Source organism: Miniopterus schreibersii, assembly GCF_964146895.1.
Source record: "Miniopterus schreibersii genome assembly, chromosome: 1".
Lineage (NCBI taxonomy): Eukaryota > Metazoa > Chordata > Mammalia > Chiroptera > Miniopteridae > Miniopterus > Miniopterus schreibersii.
Genome location: NC_138101.1, coordinates 49,552,633 through 49,577,411, shown reverse-complemented (window position 1 = coordinate 49,577,411; position 24,779 = coordinate 49,552,633). Strand labels below are relative to the sequence as shown.

At 37.8% G+C, this 24,779-nt stretch overlaps 1 protein-coding gene across 5 annotated transcripts in view; it reads left to right on the top strand.

The window, feature by feature from the left end:
* Positions 1 to 24,779, top strand: part of WDFY3 (WD repeat and FYVE domain containing 3) — a 236,384-nt gene that overhangs the window by 171,989 nt on the left and 39,616 nt on the right. For 4 of the 5 annotated variants that reach the window (XM_081146974.1, XM_081146973.1, XM_081146972.1 and 1 more), the window contains 11 exons: positions 793 to 1,026; positions 5,597 to 5,696; positions 6,782 to 6,942; positions 8,039 to 8,268; positions 9,446 to 9,555; positions 10,833 to 11,015; positions 11,693 to 11,850; positions 12,892 to 12,969; positions 14,389 to 14,616; positions 20,810 to 20,863; positions 23,147 to 23,315. In XM_081146974.1, coding sequence (XP_081003100.1) covers positions 793 to 1,026; positions 5,597 to 5,696; positions 6,782 to 6,942; positions 8,039 to 8,268; positions 9,446 to 9,555; positions 10,833 to 11,015; positions 11,693 to 11,850; positions 12,892 to 12,969; positions 14,389 to 14,616; positions 20,810 to 20,863; positions 23,147 to 23,315 — 1,705 coding nt within the window. The remainder of the gene's footprint in view (positions 1 to 792; positions 1,027 to 5,596; positions 5,697 to 6,781; positions 6,943 to 8,038; positions 8,269 to 9,445; positions 9,556 to 10,832; positions 11,016 to 11,692; positions 11,851 to 12,891; positions 12,970 to 14,388; positions 14,617 to 20,809; positions 20,864 to 23,146; positions 23,316 to 24,779) is intronic. The other variant, XM_081146971.1, reaches the window with a different exon arrangement.

The following is a 24,779-nucleotide window of genomic DNA, read 5'->3' as shown; positions in this document are numbered from 1 at the left end:
TTAAAGCAAACCCAAAAGACAGTTACTCCTCCATAGTGTTTCTGAATTTCATCATGTTTCCTCTTATTTCTACCTCTTATTCCAGGGCCCAGAATAAACTAAGTCCTTCATACTAATTTTTCTTCCTATATAAAGGTGAAGTGCTCATTCTAAGACTGTAGTGGTTTTTAGGATAAACACAAGTATAACACAGGACCTTAACTTCGTGGCTTATTTATAATTTTAAAATCCTCATTTTTTATAAAAACAGACCTGCAGTAAATACCTCAATGTCTTTTCCTTGTCAGCATCTCATCCTCTATCTTCTAGCTCTTTTTGCTGTTTCTTTTGGCTCAAAATTGGCACTGGTTTTGTTGTTTTGTCTTGTTTATTTATTTGGGGATTTGTTGCCAGGTCTTTATTTGAAACTGTGACATTTGACTTCTCAGTGGGTGTATTTCAAATGTGCAAACATAGTTATTCTCATTTTATTTCATTTAAATGCAGTTATCCACAGTAGAGATAAAATTCATCATAAAACAGATATATGGTTAGTGGGCAGTCAGTAGTTTAATCTGAGAAAGAGCCTGTGTTGAGTGAGGGTGACATACAGTGACACACAGTACCTGATGACTACCGTGACAGGAGGGCCAAGTAAAGCAAAGTGCAGCAATGCATTAAATAGCTTAATGGAAGGGAGGTGTGGAAGGAAAATACTGTTGGGGCTACAGTTTGGTTCTTCAGAAACATGGAAGTAAAATTACCAAATAAAATTGAATGAAATTAGCATCTGTTTCCACTTGACTTTGCCAGGTGACAGACCTCGATGATGAAGTTGGGTCCCCAGCGGAAGAATTTAAAGCCTTCGCAGCAGACACAGGGATGAACAGGAGCCAGTCTGAGTACTGCAACGTGGGCGTCAAGACGTATCTGACCAACCACCCAGCTAAGAAGTTTGTTTTTGACTTCATGCGGGTCTTAATAATAGACAACCTCTGTCTCACCCCTGCGAGCAAGCAGACACCACTAATCGATCTTTTGTTGGAGGTAAAGACAGAGAAATAAATTCACATCTGTTGTGCATTGTTTTTATAATTAGAACATTAATAACCAAGCAAGTTTTATGCCAGAAACCTTTCAGATGTCTAATTCTTTTGGGTTGTATAGGCAGAACATAGCATGGGCTATGGGAATTTTTATTTCAGATGTGCTACATACCCCATCAATTTAGTTCTCTCCTTTTCACTTCTGCAAGTGTATCCCTTTATCACCCATTATCATCCTTTTCCTGGACCAGGAATCGACAAACCTTCTGTTAGGGCCACATAGTAAATATTTTATGCTTTGTGGATTATACAGTCTCTGTCACAACTATTCAACTATGCCATTGGAGCTAGAGAGCAGCCACAGACAGTAAGTACGTAAACCAATGAGCGTGGGTGTGATGCAGTAAAACTTTATGTACAAAAACAGGCATAGGCTGGTTTTGACCCAACAGCTTTTGGATACCTGGGCTCTGAAAATAGCACGTTTCATGAAAGATTCAATCAGTGCAGACGACTAACTGCTTGTCTCTTTGAGGAACTTCCTACATGCTCTCAGCAGTACGGCAGCTGAACCTGCACTTTCTCTGCTCCCTCTAGTGGCAAATACGGTTAACCTTTTATTTGAAATCTTAAAACCACAGCAGATGTTTTATCTTATTCATGGGAAACGATCTCAGTTTGGTCAGTTGAAAGAAATGACTAATGTAATTTAGGTTTCAGTCATGTTAAGCATTTTAACTAGGACCACAGGGTTTAATATTGCCAGAAAAATAGTCAATTTCATCAGTAATCCACGTGGTAGAATTTAAAAGCATGCCTGGTAGAACTTGTATTTGGAAACTTTCAAAATAAAAAAAGAGATGGTCAGTATCTTAGTGCATCAGGTAAGAAAGCATTCTACACAAAATTAAAATAACAAAATAAAGTTCAGAATATGTGTGTGTAAAAAAGCATAACTGAGCTAAGAAATAAAATACAGATATTTGGAAGGTATAGGGTGAGTGTATATATCCAGTAGTAACAGTTTTAGTCTTGGAGGAACCCTGATATCCCATTAACTAACCATGCATAAATGATGTCAGTGTCTTATTTTGGCTTTCTGTACTGTTTAGTAAGGAAAATTTGTGACAACATGTATTAACCTTGAGGTAATCTTCTCGTTGTGGACACTAACTTGCCCCACAGTGGAATTGTCTGGTTATACTGGGGAGAGTCAGGTGGTATTTGTATTTCAGGGAGAAGACTGTCAAGATGGAAACTCCCAAATAGATTACAAATTCCTTAAAGTTAGAGACCAGCTTTCACATGTCCTGCTTCCTCACAAAATTCACACAGTGCCTTCTATGTTCTTTATGTATGGTTGAATCATTTAACTATAAGGGCATCCTTGGCAGTTCCCAAACAGGAAGACATGGTACCATCTAATAAGAGAGATACAGATTTACTTTTGAAAGTTAACAAATACTTTGAGGAAATTCAAATCTAATACACCCACACAGAATACACATACAAAAATATTTAGTAAAAATAGTATTCACTTTGTGTCTTCCTATGGTGTAAAAAAGTAAATTACCAGCATATGGTTTTGAAAGTTACGATTATGAAGTCTTTCTCACTAAAGAAATTCAAGAAGAGAATTTTCTTATTCTGTTTACCATTTATCTGCATGAAGGAAGGGGTTTGAACCAACTCATTTTCAGTCTGATGCACTCGAGCGAGGCATCGGTTGAAACTTCATTGTTAGAGTGTCTACTTACTTGATTTTATCTACAAAAGAATATGTGAAATTGTCTTTATTAGCAGTCTATTAAAAGAAAAGATTCCCATCCATGTAGACTGGCTTGAGTGTGGCACTGGGGCCAAATACAAGGGAGGTGTCTGGTGTAGTAGAAAGAGCGTGGGTTTTAGAGTAAGAGATACCTGGTTTGAATTCTGACCCTGTTTATTATATCAGTATTTTTATCTCACTGAATTAAATTCATTCCCTGGGGAGTGATATTATGTACTGTCTCCTCTACATGATTGTTTTGAAAGTTAAATATATATAAATCAACCAGCAAAAGCTGTTTTGAGAAATTAAATGAGTGCTGATTATAGCTGTGTGACCTTGGCCAACCTCAGTTCTCGTCACCTCTTACAGTTTGTCCATCTTTAAAATGGCATAAAAGTGGACCCTGCCTCTGAGGGCTGTTGGGAGAATGAAGATAATACATTTAAGATTCATAACACAGGGCCTGGCATATAAGACTCACCAGTCAGGTGGCCTGCGTTAGCTTGCACAGAGTGTCAGTGGTCTTCTCCCGGCCCCTGTACCTCACTGTCCTCCGCTGTCACCACCCGGCATCCTATGGAGGGTGAATGGGTTTGCTGCACGTGGCTGCCACCAGGGCAGCAGGAGGAAAGGGCACGAGGGCAGGTCACAAAGTGTTTGTACGTTTCCGGAAGGAAAGGTAAAGGAAGGGGGCTGAGTTGTTGGAGGTGAGCCTGTCTGATACCGTAGCAATCTTCTGGACTCTGAGGAGCTCCTCCTCTTACTCCAGCCGTCTCCTCCCCCGTTCACATCAGAGAGAAACCCACCCGGTGACTGCAGGGCGATAAACACACCAAAAGAAAGTGGGCAAGTGGGCGAAGAGAGCCCTGTAAAATAACAGAGAAGAGAATCGGCCAAGAGGGACACTGGGGCAGCATGGCAAAGCTCCACACCCTCCTCTTTAAAGGCTTCAGCCCACTGCAGAGGCAGAATAGCAGACACCCTGCCTCCAGAGCCACAGTGCTGTCGCGTGGGCAGAGGACACCCACGGGCTGCTTGGCCTGTGCACTCGAAGGCCCTTCGAAGTATCCCCAGGCCTCCGAAAGAAGGCTTTGATTCTTTGCAGACTCATGTTAACGGGCTTCCCTGTTTCCAAGGGGAAGACGCTCTGACGGCCGAGGCCAGAGCCGAGCCTGGGCTCACCGCGTCCTCACTGCCCTGAGCTCGCCCTGGCGTCCGGCGGGCCAGCCGGGGTCATCCAAGCGCACGAGGAGGCCGAGCGCATTCGCTCTGGTGCCTTTAACTTTACCGTGGAGATTTTTAGTAGTTAGAGTACGGGGCAGCAGGGCAGGTCATGGACTTTGGTATAGAAGAAACTGAGGTTGGCCCTGGTCGGTATGGCCCAGTTGGTGGAGTGTTTCCTGTGCACCTAAGGGTCACCGATTTCCATTCCCAGTCAGGGCACATGCCCGGGTTGCAGGCTCGGTCCCCAGTAGGGGGCGTGCAGGAGGCAGCTGATCGATGTTACTCTCTCACACAGATGTTTCTCTCTCTCCCTGTCCCTTCCTCTCTCAAAATCAATTTAAAAATAAAGAAAAATTAAAAAAGACTTGTGTTTTTTTTAAAAACACACAAAAGAAAAAGAAAGAAACTGAGGTCTGAATCCTATTTGTGACTTGACCTTGTGACTTAACCTCTCTAAGCCTCAGTTACCTGATCTCTAAAATAGGGACGGTAGTATCTACTTCAAAGAGAGATTTTCCAGATTGAGATAAGGTACGTAAAACTGCACTGTGTTTGGTATATAATAGTAGTCCAGTGAATTTGTTTTTTAAAAAGCAAGCGCCTTTGAGACAACTATTCATGTATTCATAACATCTTAAGTCCTTTAAAAGTTAAGTTACTATAAATCTCAGCAAGAACATTTGAACTTGGCACTTAGAGCCAATAACGTGTAAATTCTGGTCACGATCACTCCCTGTAACAGCTTCAGTGAGAGGAAATCAGGATTAAACGCCCATTGGTGATTGAGCCAGCTGTAAATCCTATAGAATACAAGAGTACTTTTAATCAGGTAAATATTGTTCACTGAGCAAGCTACTTCTCTATGTTCTATGGTTCCTCTGTATTGCAGACTTCAAAACTTTGTCTAATTAAGATTTTATAAAACCTACTCATCACTGCCCTAGCCATTTGGCTCAGTGGTTAGAGTGTGGACCTATGAACTGAAGGGTCCTGGGTTCGATTCTGGCCAAGGGCACATACCTCGGTTGCAGGCTCAATCCCCAGCCTCAGTCGGTGCATGAGCAGGAGGCAACCAATCGATGTCTCTCTCACATCAGTGTTTCTCTCTCTCTTCCCCTCCCAGACACACTCTGAAAAGCAATGGAAAAAATATCCTCAAGTGAGGATTAAAAAATGAAAAAAAAAAACACCCTACTCATTACTACTTATCCCATTAAACACCTTGAGTTTATTATGATCTGGACTGAGCTTTATGATTTTTAAAATTATATCTTATTATAAACTGCCAGATCTCTTGAAAGTGAGGTATAATAATAGATTTTCCCATCCTTATTAAATATTTGTAATGTTTAGAATACTATTTTTGGAGGAACTGATTCAAAAGATGATGTTTCACCTTTGAATTTTTTTTAAATTCTGTGGTCAGAAATATAAGAGAAAGAATATAAGAATATATGTCATCTTATGTTATTTACGAGTAAGTTTTTTTTAATCCTTTGATATATTTAGTAATGTAATTATGGTTGAGCCCTCATCTTTGTTTTGTTGGTTCTGTTTCTAATTCTACGTTTTATAGGCTTCTCCTGAAAGATCTACAAGAACTCAGCAAAAAGAATTTCAGACTTACATTTTGGATAGTGTGATGGACCATTTGCTTGCAGCTGATGTGTTACTGGGTAATGCTGTGTTTTATTTTCACTTTAAAAGTATCTATAATCACTCTCTTTCTGTGTCTCAACCCTTTTTAAGTTCATCCCTTTTCTTCCTTTCTGTGCATTTCCCCCTCCTACTGGTATTTTTCCATGATGAGGAAAGGCCCCAGCTCTTTCCTGTGAATCTGGGGTAAAGATCAACAGCAGGAAGTACTCGACGTGCTGTGAGCACCTGTGCGTGCTGGGGTGGCAGGAGGGGACAGGAGAGAGAAAACATGCTTTAAAAACCGTATTACATGAACTGTTACCTTTTTATGAATATCGAATACTTTTTACATGAACTTTTTCATTGTAATACTTATAATTTATAAACATAGAGCTCCATGAATTATCACCCAAACAACACGCCTGTATAAAACCTCTCAACGCATCGCCAGTACCCCTAGAAACCCCCTCTACCTTGTCCCAGGTACAACTCACTAAATCATTGTCCCGATTTCTAAAGTAAGATTCATTTTCTCTGCTTTTAGCCTTGAAGCCGTATGTGCATAGCAAGCACCCAAAGACATTGGGGCAGCTCTTAGAGGAGAGACGGTGCTTGTGACAGCCGTGGAGGGGTGACGGGCACCCCTTGGCACCACCACGCTGATACTTATTTTTCACAATTCTTCTGAACCTCTCTCCTGCCTATTTTGTTTCATCACTATTAAAGATTTACTCCAAAAGCGAGAGTTTGGTTTTCCAGTTTGTTTTACCCTTTATTAGTTTACAGCTAATAGGCTGACTTAACTTTTCTCTGAAGCGGAGATCATCTGTCCCTGGCAGTTTAAGTGGAAGAACTGTTTGCTTATCACAGACGGTCTTAAAGCAATGAGACCTCACAGTCTCAATCTAGAAAACTTTTATCCAGCAGAAGTTATTTCTTCCAACATTTGTTATGATTTCTAGCCATGAACGTCATTTTCTTAAAGTAGCACACGAGAGCTGTTGGTCTTATTTCTCAGTGCGGTAGATGTACTCATTTCGCCTTAGCCTGATTTGTGTGAGGATCTGGTCTTATGCTGGTAGATACCAATTTTCTTAGACATCTTTTTCCTGCTGGAATTTAGGGGAAGATGCATCTCTGCCTATTACCAGTGGAGGAAGCTACCAGGTATTGGTGAACAATGTGTTTTATTTCACACAGCGTGTGGTGGACAAGCTTTGGCAAGGCATGTTCAACAAAGAATCTAAACTTCTTATAGATTTTATAATTCAACTAATTGCACAGGTAATCCATTGTCACTATTACTTGTACAATACATGTTTTCCAATTGAAAAACTTTGCCTAAGGTGTCAAAATTGTTGGAAATAAGTGTAACTAATAAGATAATGAATGTTAACACTTAACATGAAACTCAGCTTATTAAAAGTGAATAAAAAATGTAGACTTGTAACCCTTTCCGCCCCTTACCCGTACCCTGGTGCCAGTGTGTCCCTTGTGAAGTTGTCTGGTTCTCTCAGGCTGTGGGCTCTCACTCTCTTCCCACAGGTACTGCTGTTTGCTGCCCAGATTGCTAGTTTCATTTTAATTGAAATAATTTAAATTAATACAGTTTGATGTATTTTACAGTATGCTGCATCAGTGTGTAAGGGCTAACAGAGCATGAAGAGTTGATATCAAAGGAATAGTCTCTTCTTGTAATTGAATCTCTCTTTTTTATGAACAGAATGAGTAACTTTCAAGAAATAGTAACCTTTTGAGCTATTGTCTTTTATAAACATGTTGGCTCAAATTCATTTTTCACATAATTGAATCTTTATAAAGTCTATTGTAGTCCTTGTTCCTTTGAAGGTGGGAGTAGGAAATACTAAGATCATGTTTTATTAGCATATGGTAGGTAGGCTTATTTTTGTCACCTAAGAATTATTTAAGAGCTAAATTTGTATTTGAGCCAAAAAGAAAAGTTCAAGTGAGGGGATGAGTCTGGAATATCAAAAGTTTTTTACTAAAAACTTAGATAATTTTCCCCCAATAATTTTGAGTAGAAGTCATTCACCCTAACAAAACTTGTGTTGTGGGAGACTCTACCCAGACGGCACTTCCTCATGTTCTTAGGAGGCTGCTCTGCCCCACAGGAGTGGTATCAGTTCTCCTCACTGGGAGATGTATTTTTACATAGCACTCACCACATTAAATTACATTTGTGTGTGTGTTGGATTCTGAACCCCATAATAGCAACAGCTTTATATTTTTTAGCTTAGCACCCCAGTACTTAGCATGTCATCTGGTGCATAATAAACTTAATAAATGTTCATGTATGAATGATAATCAGATCTTTTATTTTTGCCCATCTTACTGAATAAAGTATCTTTCATCTCTTTAGTCAAAAAGAAGATCACAGGGATTGTCCCTGGATGCAGTTTATCACTGCCTCAATAGGACCATCCTGTATCAGTTCTCACGGGCGCACAAAACTGTTCCGCAGCAAGTGGCCCTCCTTGACTCACTCCGGGTCCTGACTGTGAACAGGAACTTGATCCTCGGGCCTGGGAACCATGACCAAGAATTCATCAGCTGTCTGGCTCACTGCCTTATTAATCTACATGTTGGAAGGTAACTCCTTTAGGCTCCGTTTGCAACCTTGAATTTGTCTTTGCTGTTATTTCACCAGAACTTTTTGTTTTATTTTCATTGATATAACATTTCTTTTTCCTTTAATCTCAGTTTTATTTAAAACTTCATGCAAAAGGTAAAAGACAAGTGTTGCATTTTTGCAATGAAATGAGTATTTTTTTCCTTTAATTTTCTGTATCTTTCAATTTCTCATTAATCACCATGTCACTTATATAATCTTAAAAACAGAGTTTGCTTTTAAAGTAAATAAAATACATTGGAATACAGTGAAATAGCGAGGTTTTGGGGGGTTTTTTAAATAAATAAAATACATGTTGTTGGAAGGTAAGAGAACTAAAAAGAAAAGAATGCAATGAATAAATATAATGGTGTATGCTGAATGGGTGAAATTAGTATTTTTCCCTTGATTGCTTTGACAGCTGTTTCCTTAGTGTCTGCTGGGGTCCAGGCATTGAATTAGAGAGCAGTATGTGAGCAAGCAAGACGCCGTGGCAGGGTCTTGGAGCATGCAGCCTAGGAGGGAAGACAGATACCTAAGCAAGACCAGTCAGGTGCTGGGTGCCATAAGCTAGAAGCAAGGTGCTCTGGGAGCATGTCATAGGTGCCCCTAACCTGGAAGAAACACCTGCTGACTTGCATATTGAACCTGGTTGAGGAGGCAGTTAACACTCCAAAGAGGTGGAGGAAGAGTGAGGTAGGAGGAAAGAGCCATTATGTGATTGCCCAGAGGGAAGAAGGCCTATGAGGCATTTGGGGAACTGAATTTCACTGCTGCGGGAGCAAAGAGTGGTGTGATAAGAGACTGGAGAGGGAACAGGGGCTCAGGCATAAAAGGAAAATGTTCTTAAATGAACTTTTTGTAATTTTTAGGTAAAAATGTTAATAATCAAAAAGCATCTTAAATATTAAGATGTTCATCTCAATGCTGTAGTTTAATTACATTTAGTCAAATGGATTTGTGAGCTCGTCCCTTAAAAATGGCATTTTATTATAAACTAGACATCTACTTTGTGCATCTGCTGAGTGTAGTCTGTTAATTATGGAACTTTGTAATAGGGCCAACATTTACTTGTGTCTGCAGAAAATGCTTAGTTATTAGAGTTTTTTTTAGCTACAATCATTTCCTTCATATAGTTTAAACCGACTAATTTTTCAGCAACGTGGATGGATTTGGACTGGAAGCAGAAGCCCGCATGACTACATGGCACATCATGATCCCCTCTGACATTGAGCCAGATGGTGGTTATAGCCAAGATATTAGTGAAGGTGGGTTCCTCAGTTTTTTCCCGTCCCTTCTCTCTCATTGATGGGCAACACTGACAGTCAGTCTCCCAGTGGGGCAAACCTGCGCATACACTGACATGCCCATCGGCGAGCACCGATGTGGGAACCGTGCATGTCCTTATGCCAACGTGGGAAAACCATTACTCGCTGATATTGCTAGACCTCAACGTCTTATAGTAACATTGGGAGACTTAATGATATTTACATTTGTACAATTACTAGTGCAAATACTAACTGGGCACTTATCATAAAGACGGCTGCCTGTTGGTAGTTAGACGCATCACATTAGAGGTAAATGTTGCCTGAGATAGGTTGTCATACTGCTATCTTTCTCTTTTTATTCTCTCTTTTTTTAATTTCGTTTTCCTGCTGAGTTTGTAAGTATTATCCATGAAAGTCTTTGGGTGGATTGATTTCTTGTTTCCACATTGTTTAGTTAAAAAATTGATAATCATGGTAGCGTTTGTCTCCCCAGCAGTACAATGTGGTGGTTTCGCATATGGTCTTATCCTGTGGAGGCCCAGCACTCGGCCTCTCGGTCACTTAAGCATTAACTTACTCTCTCTTCTTTCGCCAAAAGTTCTTGAACCGCAGACACTATGAACACAGTGCTTGTTTTCACCCCTCCCCTATTGACCTCAAGGAACTGACAGTTCAGAATATTAGTTCTCAAAACAAGGTTCTCAGACTAGCAACATCCCCAGCATTTGGGAACTTGTTAGAAAAGCAAAAAACCCTGACCAGCAGTCAGCAGGCCTCCAGGTGATTCTGGTGCTCACCAGAATCAATGGGTCTAGAGCAGGAGTCAGATAAATTAGCAAGGGGTCCAAACCAGAGGGAATTTAGTAGTAAAAACTTTAAAATGTAGATTTGCTTATTATTTTTTTCCTTTTGCAAAATATTCAAGAACAACTGAATTTTGAGCGTACCTTAAATATTGAGATCTCAAAATTTTAAATGAGGGATATGTCCTTTTCTTATATAGAAGAAGCTAGATAATGAAATATGTATGTGATTTCCAGTTTTATGAATAAAAATGCAGTCTTTTACATGAACATAAGGTGTGTGGGGGTTTTTAAATTTTCCAAGTAGCCATCCACATTTTTGGTTTCCCTAATAATCCTTTTTACTGATCTGGATAGGATACGAAGCATTTTTTTTGACAATTAGTTACGATAGTTGAAATTCTTAGATGTAATTCATGAAGAAAAGTACTAACTTTGTGTTTTTGATCGATTGCTTTTTTTTTCATTTCCTAGGGCGTCAGCTTCTCATAAAAGCTGTTAATAGAGTTTGGACTGAATTGATACATAGTAAGAAACAAGCCCTGGAGGAGCTTTTCAAAGTCACTCTACCTGTGAATGACAGGGGCCACGTGGACATAGCTGTAGCAAGGCCACTCATTGAAGAAGCTGGTTTGAAGTGCTGGCAGAACCATTTGGGTAAGAAAGTGTACAGAGATCATGTGACCAAGAGATGTACACATAGCTATTGCATATAGGTGCACATGGTCACCATGTTGGCTATGAGTCTACAATTCCCTGTCTTTAATTCTGAAGTTCAAAAACCCTGAAAACCAAAGGTGTTTTCATTAATTTTGTCCCATAATTCACTTGGTAGCAAAACCTAACCTATCTTTATTTATTCTACTTGGTATGAATATTCATACATTTTGTGCAAAAATACTGATGTGTTTAATTATGACTTATCACCGTAGACCCTGTGGTAGTGTTGTATAATATTTAGGATATGTACCATATCACCTTTTTAAAATTCAAAACGTGAATTGCAAAGTATACCCAGCACCAAAGATTTTAGATAGGGGATTGTGAATTGTTATTAACATAGAAACCAATTTCATTAAATTTGCATATTACTACAAAGTGTGAAGTTTCAACTAAATGTAAATTCATCCAGTGTAATAATTGTCAAGCAGCTATTCTTATCCAAGATCACCAATAAGTAAATGTGTAATATCTAAGAGAATGTCTGTGTCTATAGTGTAAGCTGCTTCTGATAACTACAGAATTGTGGTTTGTCACCATGATGCAAAAGTATTAAAAGTAAGACTAGTAAATACATGGAGAAATTGTAAAATAATCTTATTTTAATGTCATAGCCCATGAAAAGAAATGTGTAAGTCGAGGAGAAGCTTTAGTGCCCGCCACTCAGTCCAAGCTGTCCCGCGTCAGCAGTGGCTTTGGTCTTTCCAAGTTAACAGGATCAAGAAGGAATCGAAAGGAAAGTGGTCTCAATAAACACAGTCTTTCCACCCAGGTACACTGTTTAGTTTCTCTGATGATATTAGAAACTTATATCTTAAGGTTTAATTGTAGCGTTTTATATAACACACAACATGTACACACGTATGATTTGAAATGGAACTTTTCTGCAGTTTTGCTTTAGAAGAGAGAGAGAAATAACCCAGATTGTGGGAACTTCTCCTGTTTTATTACGATAAAATTGCATTGTGAGTGTTGTGGATTTACAGACATTACATAACTGGACATAAGATGAGATTCAGATATTGATATATGATACAAACTTTCAATAATCTTGTTATCGATAATTTTGTAAATGTTAAAGCCATAGCAGAACAAAATGGCTTTTAAAAAATAATCTTGTCTATACGTGTGGCTGATTTTTTTTTAACTCTCCTACTTCCGTTATTAATTCCTCCTCATTCTTCCTTTGCCGTCCCCAAGTCTTAGTGGGAAGAGGGCCTGAGGGAAACAGTGTGCATCTGTCATTCCATGTGGCAGCTGGGGTTCTCCAGGAGGCACACTCTGAGGCGAAGTTTAGTGTGCGGTCTATTTATTGGGGTGCCCTTGTCGTTCCCTGTGGAAGATGGAAACAGGATTGGTCACAGGGAAATGTCAGGCTACAGTGCAGGGCCAGCGACAGCCTCGGCCAACCTAAGTGGAGCTTAGGGGCCCAGGATGGCCCGTCAGAGTTGACCTGTACTGAGCTGAAATGGCTGAGCCTGCTCACCCCCAAGTCCACCAGCCATTGGATGTGGGGTCCCCGCCAGCTCTCGCAGCTGAGGTGATCCCTAAAGGTAGTGACAGCATTCCTGGAAGCTCAGCAGTAATCCCTTCCTTGAAGGGACACTGGGGTAGGAGGAGAGTCTCTGTGTTCAGCACACAATCCTCCATTAGTTTCATCATGTAAGTAATCTTTCAGAGTTTTTTTGTGTTTATTTGTAGTTGTGCCTTTTAACAGAATTTTAACTAATTGTTCAGCGTTAATTTCAAAGATAGTTAACTCATTTTTTCCAGGAAATACATGAAGTAAACTTTTTTTTCCTTCCATTGTTAGGAGATTTCTCAGTGGATGTTTACACATATCGCTGTTGTTCGGGACTTAGTAGACACACAATATAAGGAACATCAAGAGGTAAGAGTTCATAATCACAATATTGGCTACTGGTTTTAAGATAGAAATTTTTAATTTCTTATAGGCAAGGAGCATTTAAAAAATCAACAGATTTGAAATCAGCACAGCTGAATCCTATCGACATTCAATAGTGACATACAGCAGTCTTTGTTCCTAATAAAAATTAAAATATAACACAGCCCAGCTGGCATGGCTCAGTGGTTGAGCATCGACCTAGGATCCAGGAGATCGCAGTTGGGTTCCCAGTCAGGGCACATGCCCAGGTTGTGGGCTCGATCTTCAGTAAGGGGTGTGCAGGAGGCAGCTGATCAGTGACTCTCTCATCATTGATGTTTCTCTCCCTCTCTCCCTCTCCCTTCCTCTCTCTGAAATCAATAAAGATATATATTTTTAAAAAATAAAATAAAATATAACACAGATCCCTATCTTTCAGACTTATCTAGGAGATTGTGAAAATATTCATCAAAGTTTCTGAGAAGTCTATTAAAATACTAAAAACATAAAAAACCAAAAATAAAGTTTTTAATACAGGTAGTTGGTGAATATGTCAGTAAAAATAAATTCAGTGAAAGCTTCTTAGTGAATTGATTATTACTTTACAATTTATCCTAAATATTTTATTTCAAAAACAACCGTTTGGGGCCTATTAAAGATTGCTGAATGCTGAATTGCTAAATTTTTTTGTCATAACACTAGATTAGTTTTTTTATGGAATTCTGCTACCCCCGAACACATAAGTACTGCTATGATATCATGTAATTTTATGATTATTCATTCACTAAGCTTTATTTTTGGTTATATAAAGAGATCTTTATTCTTAGATTTAGGTAAAATATCTACATTCAATGAATCATTAAGTTAGTTATAACTATCTACTGTTAAAACTTTTTATGTGAATGTGAAGAGCTGCATGTTTATGTTCTTTATCTAAAATCTTTGAAAATATTACAAAGCTTATCAGTAATCTACTGTGTTGGCAATATTTTTTAATCTGATTTCCTAGGGGGTTTTTTTCCTGGTAGCTGTTTTACAATTTTGGGGTGCAAAGGGGATTCATCCTTAAATTGCCATATTTATTAACTCACACTGGACCAACCATTTCAACATATTTTCATAGTAATATCACCATCTTTCCTGTTCGCCAGCCACACAGTTCCTTCGACTTCATGTTCAGCTGCACTCTCGCCCTTCCCTGTACACACCTGTCATTTACTTGGTGCTAAAATAATCACCTTGCACCACCACAAAACCCCACCTTCTCACAAAATCGGTAGCTTACTTTAACCATACATAATATTGATGGAAATGACAAGGATTGGTTCTATTTCCAGATATTAACTTCGTTTTAAGTTATTTGTAGACTTTTCATTGTTACTCCTGCTTTTGCTCAAAAACCAACCTGGACTCCTTCCCCCCCAGCGCCAGCAAAATGCCTTAAAGTACGTGACCGAGGAATGGTGCCAAATTGAGTATGAGCTGCTGCGGGAGCGAGGGCTGTGGGGGCCCCCCATCGGCTCCCATCTAGACAAATGGATGTTGGAGATGACAGAAGGGCCCTGCAGAATGAGGAAGAAAATGGTGCGAAATGATATGTTTTATAACCATTACCCTTACGTGCCAGAAACGGAACAGGAGACCAATGTGGCGGTGAGTATGCAGAAATACGTTTATAATGGTGCTTCAGAGGTTTTTTCTTTTTTGGAAGCACCTTTCCTTGGGTCAGTTACCTAAAATATCTAATTTTGAAAATTCAGTGTACTGTATTAAATTGATAGTGTTGGGGTGGTGGCGGTGGAATAAGAGGATGCAGCAGTGACACGGGGAGACGTGGCAGTGAAGTGGTTTGACCGCAGACTCGAGCCAGCCTGCTGGATTCACACCCGCCTCTGCCCCTCGACGTGCTGAGTGACTTAGTACCAGTCGTCAGACCTCTTTCACTTTCTCTTTCCTAATGCCTGGAATGGAGAAAATAATGGTTTCGCCTCAAAAGCTGTTAGGATTAAGTTAGTTAAAATTTGTAAAGTACTTAGAATAGTGTCTCGCACAAAATGAGCCCTATATGAGTGAGTGTTAAGTAAATAAAATGAGCATTGGCACTAAGAGTATCCATTAAAAAAACATAAAGAGCAGCTGAAGGACAATAGCCCGAACATATGGATCTTTCCATTTACATTAAGAAGCTTTACCACCAACTCCATGGGTTTAAAACAAACAACATTTGCCTTTAAGTTCCTTTTTATACAGACAAGTTAACCTCGCCAAAGCCTTCATTCAGGATTTTTCACAAGACTAAAAAAAATTTTGTCTAAGCTGATAATGATTCCAGAATCATGTACTTACATCTGGGAAAATAGAGTCTTTCGCTATAAGGTCACTACAAATTTAAGAAGAGAAAACATAGGAGTATAGCATCCTCTGAATTTCATTCTGAAAGTCCTCATAACATTTCTAAATAGTAATTCAGCTCTTCAGTGTCCAAAACTAATCCTTTGCCTACAAAATGAATAGTGGTTTCCTCCTTAGAAATTCACTTTTGTCATGGAATCACAACTTGGAGGATTTCTCACAGATAATTTCATCCAGTCTCCTAATACTATCATGTCGATGTGTAACCAGTTATAAAAACATTGTTTATGAGCTATTTTACTATTCTGTACCCTGTCTTCGAAATGCAATGTGTGTTTCATGCGTAACAGCACGTCTCAGTCCAGGCACCACATGTAGGGAGAGGCTACCGTAATGGGCGGGGCAGCTCCAGAGAACCCCTGACTTTGTTTAGTTTCATGACTTTTTTAAAAATCTATGTATCTTATTGATAAACATAAGATTCTCATGTCTTCTTTTAATGGCATTTAAATTTTCAAAAAAATTATTCTGACTTTTTAAAAAGATAGTCTGGAGAAGCATATTGTAAGATTCTCCCCCTCCCCAAGAACCTGGCCACCCTATGCTTACTTAATCCCTGAACGGGAAAGTTCCTAGGGGATGTATTTCATATTTTTGTCTCACCCTAGTTTTTGGCTGTCTCTAAAATGAAGAGTATTCTAAATAAATCTAGAGTAACTCCTATACCCAATTAGAAACTCTTATCACTACAAAGGATCATCCACCTATGAACATTCTTCTTGGGCATTTGGTTAATAGGATTTTAGAATCTGAGAGCTCATAATGTCCAACTGCTTACGCAGTGTAGAAGTGTTACTATATTTTATTAAAAACTTCATTTGAGAACTAAGATTTATAAAGGAGACTTGGAATATGAGTCCAGGTAATGTAATGTGAAGCAACTTGCGTTGTTCCAATCCTCCCTTTTTCCTTCTGGCAAAACCCTGGCTCCATTTACTTGTGCTCAGTGATTCTGCCTCTGTCCTGATGCTACTTAGGATATAGGTTGTAGACCTGCTCATATATAGTTACTTAAGATTTTTCAAGATAGCTCCCTAACGTCTACTGTTCTCAGAGCTATTCAGTTCTGTCCAGAATGCCATATTTAGTTCAATTGTAACTTAAAATGCCAAAATTTCTAATACCAGGGCATTATGTAAGAAAATTAATCCACCCTTATTTTTGCAGCCTTTTACTAGCACCTGTTTTCATCAGAGCAAACCAGCAATACAGTCTCTTAATTCTTAATCTTTTTCCTTCCAAATAAATAATTGATTCAGAATGTAAGCCTGATTTCATAAAAATATTTTTTATTGAACTAATACTTATTAAATTGAATCCATTCAAAAATACTAAAATACAGGGCAGGGCAAAAGTAGGTTTACAGTTGTTCATATAAGAAATACAGTAATTAATAAATAATAATACAAAAAACCTGTTTTGCTTACTCACAACTGTAAACCTACTCTTGTTACACCCTGTGTATGATAAATGTACTCTCTTAAATATGTGATTAATTCACTATTAGAGTTGTACACTTACAACCTTAATTAGCGTTTTAACTAAGCAAAGGAGTTTACCAGCCTGTGAAATCTAAACAGACACTCTCAGAAATAGGTATATATCATATGGAACTTAGTTTTTAACCATATGGGTTACATATTGGGAAATACAACACAGTCCAGAAGTGTTGGAGATACACTTCAAAATAGGAAAAGGCGCTGGATAGAGGAGATGATTATAGAATACAGAATTCATGCACACATCTAGGTTAATCTGCTATGATGAAATCTTCTGAAAGAATATTTCGGTTTTGCTAGTTCAGAATCTTTTATAGATCTAAAATGTCATTGAGTATCTACATTTGTTTTATGGAATGTGCAATCTGGCAATGTTGACAGCAAAGAAATTCCAAAAACTAGAAGCAACTGCTGTCCCACTGACTTCTATTGTAAAACCAAAAAAGAAGAGTGAACACTTGTAAGCACTCTACAGTTTACAAACGCAATTTCGTTTACGTCTCTCACAGCCCTTGAAGTATAGTCAATTAATCATCCCAACTTTACAGATGAGTAGAAACCTAGAGAAGTTTAGCAACTCTTTCTCGGTCACAGCTACCAAGTAGTGGAGTCATGTATACTGTTGACAGAAGTTGGGTCATTTTTGAAAAAGAAAAGATCCTGATGTTTTGTGGTTTTGTGACATCTGTAAATAGTGAGTTTCTAGGCTTTATCTTTCTCATGCTAACAGAGTACCTAGAACCTAATAGGTTTTCATTGAATTGACTACCAGCATTCTCTCTCCCTAAGTTATAGATATCCATTGCTTCTTGTTCATTGTGTGGAATTTTCTAATTCTGAAATTTTTCCACTAAAAAGGGCTAGAGCCTGATTTTATGAGGCCCAGAGTTTATACAACTTGGAGTTGGGGGGACTCTATAAGAAAAACAGTACAAAGTTATGAATACAAAATTACTAGGGCCAGCCCCTCTTCCAGGGTTTTGAAAGGAGCCCATGGGAAGTGAAGGCTGTTGAAGGTTAAGCTTTCTTAACCTCATAGTAAATCCACCACCCCTGAACTTTATTAAATATTAAATATTGCCCCCCAGAGGTAGAGCTCAATCTTTCTTCCCTTTAGGTTCCAATAAATGTGTTGCTCTCCTTGCATGAATCTTTATAAAATATAGTCAGTACTTTTTGTAATATAACAGGTATGTGCCAACCTAAAAATTGCTTCTGAAGCCTCTTGATAGGTAAGCAGGCTTCACCTGGAGGGAGGGCAAATAGTTTGATTATTTGCCTTATTGATTAAGAATAATTACTGTTTCTAAGTAACATTTACTTCCAGTGGTCCTGTTTCTTAAGCTGAAAGAATACCGTGATGATTAAAAAGTTGTTTTCTTGTTTTAAAGTTCTAGATATGTTAGAAATGAATCATGTACTTTTTCTTAGTCATTAAAGCTTTATTTCTTTAAACCTCGATAACATTACATACTATATAAAAAATAACTTGCCTATTCTAAATTTTGGACTTTATTTCTTGATTTTAAATTGGATGTTTGTTTATAGAATATAGAACACATTTTAGTGTTTTTTATTTGCCACAGACTCAAAAGCTTTGAAGATTTCTCAACTACAATTATTTTAATAAAAGCAATAGTGATAATTATGTCCTGAGAAAAATTGGTATATGTAGAAAATTCTGTATTCTTACCTGAAAATAATTTATCTTCTCTACACAGGGACTTTCCTTGGGGGATAATTTTGATGCCTAAAAGAGCTAAACTAAATTGCAGTATAATTCTATATTTTAAGTGGTAATATCAGTTATAGATATTGTTAAGATGTGAGCCTAAGATATGACGAAAATATAAAATCTGGTTGTTTTTAAGCAATTGACTTACTACCCTGAATCCTATAGAAGGAAATAAGATTACATATTTTGCCATTAAGAAAATCTTTAACCATTAAAACTAGGTTTTAATTCTGTAATCCCCTTATTTTCACAGAATAATAATCTCAAACAAAATTTGCTATTCTTTACAAATATAATTGGAATAAAAATCTTGGTGTCTACCTATTAATGTTGGGTTGCTCAGGGCAGAAGGGTAGACAACTTACCAGAAGGATCCTTTTCTAATTAAGGGATTCTCTCATAGCTGCCTCCACATATATTTTCATATAATATATAGATGTCACAGGACTCAGAAACTGAGCAACTCATTCAGGAAACTCTGTTGCCAGTGTTATAGAAAATTTTGAAGTAAAGGGACTAAAAAATTATTTTCTAGAAATACTGACTTTGAGAAATTGAGATTTCCATATAAAGATAATTATAACAATAATATATTAAATTTTTAAATAAAAGAGAGCACTAAAATTATTGCTATAACATATATCTTAGGTGTACTACCTTTTAGTAAAATGAGAACTTCAGGTAGTCAGTGGATCACTGAGCACATATGTATTAAACCAGCAGCACTGTCATATGCTGCAGAGAAAGTGTAAGAGTGTACATGTCAGACCCTGCCCACAATCCGGTTGAAGGGTATGTAGTAGATATCAGAGTTGGGTTTGACAGGAGTAATTGGTCCATTTTGCTATATTGGTTTATCACACATCTGTCTAGCATTTTGTCTTGTGTCTCTAGGAATTTCAAAGTGAGTTGCAGAATCAATACCCTATGCATTTCCACATGCATATTAATAGAGTTCAGTATTTGTTTATAAATATGTTTTTATTGATATAAATTTTACACACATTGAAACACACAAATCTTAAATGTACCATTCAGTGAGTTTTAACAGATGTGTAGTATACCCTTGTGTAACCCAAACTCTTATCAACATAAAGAACATGCATGTATATTTTAAAGAGTATTCTTCAGTATAAGGTATGCCTTTAAAAGTTTGCTGTGAAAAAGAAAGGCTTACTGAAACCATGTGAAGTATTTGAAAGCATGTCCAGTATCTCAGTGCTTGTTTTGCTAGGGAAGCAAACATCTGTGAAAGCATTTTGCCTACTCATGTTTACTGTAGAGAAAGATACTAGAAGTCATCCTCAGATATAAACTGAAAAGGAAAAAAAATTGGAAGTAGTTCTTAGGTGCATTATTGTCTGTAGCTATCTGTGCATTTACCTGCATAAGCCACACATTACAGCTCAGTAGAAATTTTCCTCTTGTTAATCAGGATTTTATTCTGAGAATGAAATATAAAGCAGCCACCTAATTCTTTTTTTTTTAATTGTTGACTATTACAGATGTCCCCACTCCCCCTTTCTCCCCTCCACCCAGCCCCTGCCCCCACTTCCCTCTGTACCTAATTCTTTAAAAGTACCCTTCAAAAACTTTTGGTTTGGAGGCTGATGATCCGGCCTGCCTGCCTTCTGCTTCCAGCCTTCCTGGGGTCATAGCTGTGGAGGTAGTGAAGGATGTAAGGGCCTTGGGCTTTTATGGGAGGATGTTTTTTAATAACAGGCACTTAGTGATTTCTTTGGTATGGGGGTAGTGTAAATAATCATGTAAACCAGTTGCTCCTGTAACAAAACAGATCTGGGGGATGAGCACGGTGAAGGTAGGTGGAAGGTAATAGCTAGCATTGGGTCCTATTATCCAGTCTTTTCCTTTTGAAGCCATGTGAAGAGTTGCCTGTAAATCATTCATGACAATGGCAGCCAGTGCTGAGGTTGTGTCTGTGTGGTTTTTAAGTATGTCCTGTTCAGTAAGTAGCTTTGAGAATTAGTGTATTTAGTTTCACTCTAAAGCTACTCTTGATCATTGAGAAAATAATCACAAGATGCTCAGTGATTATTTCAAGCAGCCTAGGATATCCTGTTAATTTTCTTTGCATGAGTACATTTTCCTATTCCATACAGTCCTCAAGAAAAGTTTGTGTTTGTGTTTTTCTTTTATGTTTTTTTTTCTGATGTGTTTATACTTGATACCCTGTTTTCAGTCTGAGATCCCAAGTAAACAGCCTGAGACTCCCGATGATATCATTCCTCAAAAGGTAAAACACGAGTTACCATAAAAGAATGCAAAATACTTGCAGTTTTGTTTTTTTTGTTTTTGGTTTTTTGGGGTTTTCGTTTTTAGTGCATGGTAGACTAGACTAACCTAAAAGATTGACTTTCAATTTGCTCTTCCTGTAAGTTCGTTAGAGTTGAAAAGTGGGTTTCATTCATGCTGAGAACTGTTCTGGTCTTTCTCGGCTTTGCTCTAATTAGCTTCCTGGGGTCTGTGTGCTGCTCACTAACAGGCGGAGTATTCACTGCTCTCACCGTAAAATGTGTATGGCTTCATACGGAAACTAACAAGTTCTGGCGCATGTTAGTAATGGGCAGCCTGACACCTCCAACTCTTTTTTTCAATTACTCATTTAATTTTTCTAGATACTAAACTGGTTATTTTGAGAATGCAAGGGTATTCCTCTGTTAAAATTATTTTTTTAATTATAAGGAACTAATGTAAACTAAGAGTATATGATCACTTTTCAAAACACAATTTAAATTTAATTTGTTAATAAATTTATAACTTCTATAAATTTATAAATTATAATTTTCCCCCAGAAAGATTCTGTACATAATTCAGTAAAAGATGTAGTTCTTTAGAACACAGAAGTACGCCTCAATATATTTAGGGAAAACGCTTATGATTCCAAGTTTCAGTCTGTAGATGTTGTCCCAATGTGTTCATTCATTGTCTTGCCCATCACTAACTCTGCTTTCATCTTTTAAAAATGAACAATTTTGAGTTGAAGATAATTGTTATACCTCATGTAGAATTGTTTCAGTACAAAGTTTACTACCTTTCTTTCATTTTGAAAATATTGCAATATTCTTATCAGTTTGCTCATCAGATTGATCCTTCCAGAATTGTGATATTATTTTACATTATTTTCATACTTTCCTGTTATGTAATATATTTCAGTTTCCATTTGCTGTATACCATTCTTCAGTTAGCTCACAGCTCTCCTTATTCTCTGCCTCTGAAGATAAAAGTAGGCCAGTGGGGCTTTAGTTAGGTATCCTTTTATCTCAAAATTGGTTCAGTATTTTAGTCTAAGTATTTCAATCAATTGGGCACTGTTTTCTACTTCAGTTTGAAATCATTATTTTTAAAAAGTCTTGCTTGAAATAAGCATTGTTGTAGACAATATATATTGACTACTGAATTTGAAGAGTAGGCCAATAGACTATTTTAAATTAGATACTCTTATTCATAGAAAAGGAGAAGTAAAATAATGTTTACAAAGGGAACATTTTACAGCATGTTTCAAACTCCATCTTCTTAACTATTAATACAAAGTCTGGGTCTAATTCTGATTGAGAAACCTTTATACATATAAACTTTTTCTGCTGGTTTTACATTTTTGTAGGAAATTTTAGACTTTAATATTTTTTTATTGTATTATGTAAAAAAAAAAAAAAAAGATTTAGGTCAATTGGACAACCTGTTTTTAGGGTAAATGTTAATTATCCTGAAAAAGAAATGCTCTTATATCATACCAAAGGATTAAATGTTTCCAGCTAATAAATTTCTTCTTCAAAATGGACTTATATATGTTCTTGATATACTCATTTAGTTAGTAAGTTTATAGATCATATTCTTCTACACAACCAATGAGGGTGTTTTAAAAAATGGAGATAGGAGCTCAGAATGGCAGACCAGCCAGGGAGCACCATCCAGCCTGACGCTGGTTGACTCTGTGTTGACAGGATTCCCTGAAGGTTTGGGCCATTTCCATGGTTCCAGCAAGACTGGGAACATGCGAAAGAGCGGGCAGTTCTGAGTCTCTCCCTCCAAATATCTGCAGTAAACACTCACACAGATGCCTCCAACTAAATGGCTGGCCCCCTCTGCCTGTCCCACTTACTGTGCTTGGGTGAAGCAAAGTTCCAGGCTCCTCGCAGATGGACATCCCCTTGGAACTCTGCCCTCCCACACTGGGCACTCCCCACTCTGCTCTGTAGAGAGGTTTTCTGATACATCGCAGAGGCCGTACTGTACTAACGTGAAAATGCTATTTGACTAGAGATGGTTTATTTCTATTTCGGCAAGAACAAAACTGCTAATATTGTTTTATGTATGTCTTAAACATCAATGGAATTTAAAAATAAAGAAACTTAACCCAAATATCTATGGATTTACTGTGTATAAATACAGTCTATTAAAATCCCTGGAAAAAACGATAACACATAAAGAAGTCTTGACACTATACCTTCCCTTGGGAAGCTTATATTTCATTCTTGAAGATAATTATTTGAGTTCTTTTCTCTTTGTTATTTCTTAGAAACCTGCTAGGTACAGAAGAGCCATAAGTTATGACAGTAAAGAATACTACATGCGCCTCGCCTCTGGCAATCCAGCCATTGTCCAAGATGCCATTGTAGAGAGTTCAGAAGGTGAAGCTGCTCAGCAAGAACCAGAGCACGGTGAAGACACTATTGCCAAAGTCAAAGGTCAGCCTTCTCTCTGGATTTCAACTTCAAAACATTCCTCATATTTGAATGTATATGAAAATAGGAGCAACTGTAAATAGTTGCCAACCTTAAAGCTATCCATAAATGTTAGACCTTCTCACTCTTCTTAAAAATTAATTTCTTGCCCTGGCCAGTGTGGTTCAGTGACCTTCATCCTGTACACAGAGAAATCACCAGTTCGATTCCTGGTCAGGGCACATGCCCGGGTTGTGGGCTTGATGCCTATTAGGGGGTATGCAGGAGGCAGCTGATCGATGTTTCACTCTCACATCAGTGTTTCTTTCTCTCTCTCTTCCTTTCTCTCAAATCAGTAAAAACATTTTTTTAAAATTAATTTCCATATCAGAACTAAAGCAACTAGCCCTTTATTGCCTACAGATGAATGCAGTGTGCCCACTGGCTTGATAATTCTTTTTTTATTGTATTTTGCAGAATTCTCAGTGGCACCTGATACTTTCCTTTAAGCCCTGATAAATAAGTAAATATTTATAGAGTTAAAACAGCTACTAAAAATATTTCATTAGTGCATGTTAGCCAACAGTATGCAATGATGGCCTTCCTTCCTTCCAAATCTACACTTTATGAGCTTAGTAAAACGAACATACAGTGATGAATTATACTAAAGTGGCCATGGGCATTTTGATTCTTTACTTTTGCATATGTGTGCGCTCTGCCCTGTTCTACAGCTTCTCCGTGATCTGGACCTTATCAAACCCTCCCCAGTCTCAGAGACACTGGGAAATAATCCAGTCATCTTATTCTGGAGCCTTTTCCAGCTCCCGGTCCACCAACCGCACTTTGCTCACATCTCACAGCAGTTTCAGTGATTTTTCACTGCTTTATGATTTCCTAAATTATTAGTTTCTAAGAAGCAGAGATTATTTTTCAGCTCATCTTAAAGCTTTTGGCACATGACTGGCACAAAATTGGGATTTGGTCAATATTGAATATATCAATCCATTGTTTTAACTTTTTTAAGCTTCTGATTCACCATAAATTCAAAACTATTGACATATTTTATAAATAAATCCCCAGAATATAAATTAATATAAATTAAAAATCAGCCTGGCCGGTGTGCTCAGTGGTTTGATTCCTGGTCAGGCAGGGCACATGCCCTGGTTGCGGGCTTGATCCCCAGTAGGGGGCGTGCAGGAGGCAGCCAATCAATGATTCTCATCATAGATGTTTCTGACCCTCTCTTCCTCTCCTCCCTCTCTCTGAAATCAATAAAAACATTTTAAAAATCAGTTTCATGTCCCATAGATTAAAAACAAATAGTGTATGACCAATCTCGACAAAAAACACCATCAAAAATTGTGATTCATTTCTCCTATTGTTATAATATACCTCCTCTCTCATGATGACTCTGACTTACTCAACATTTCATAATTGATATAAAATACTCAGAATCCTTGAAACTTTTAGTAGTTGAACAGAGTTTAC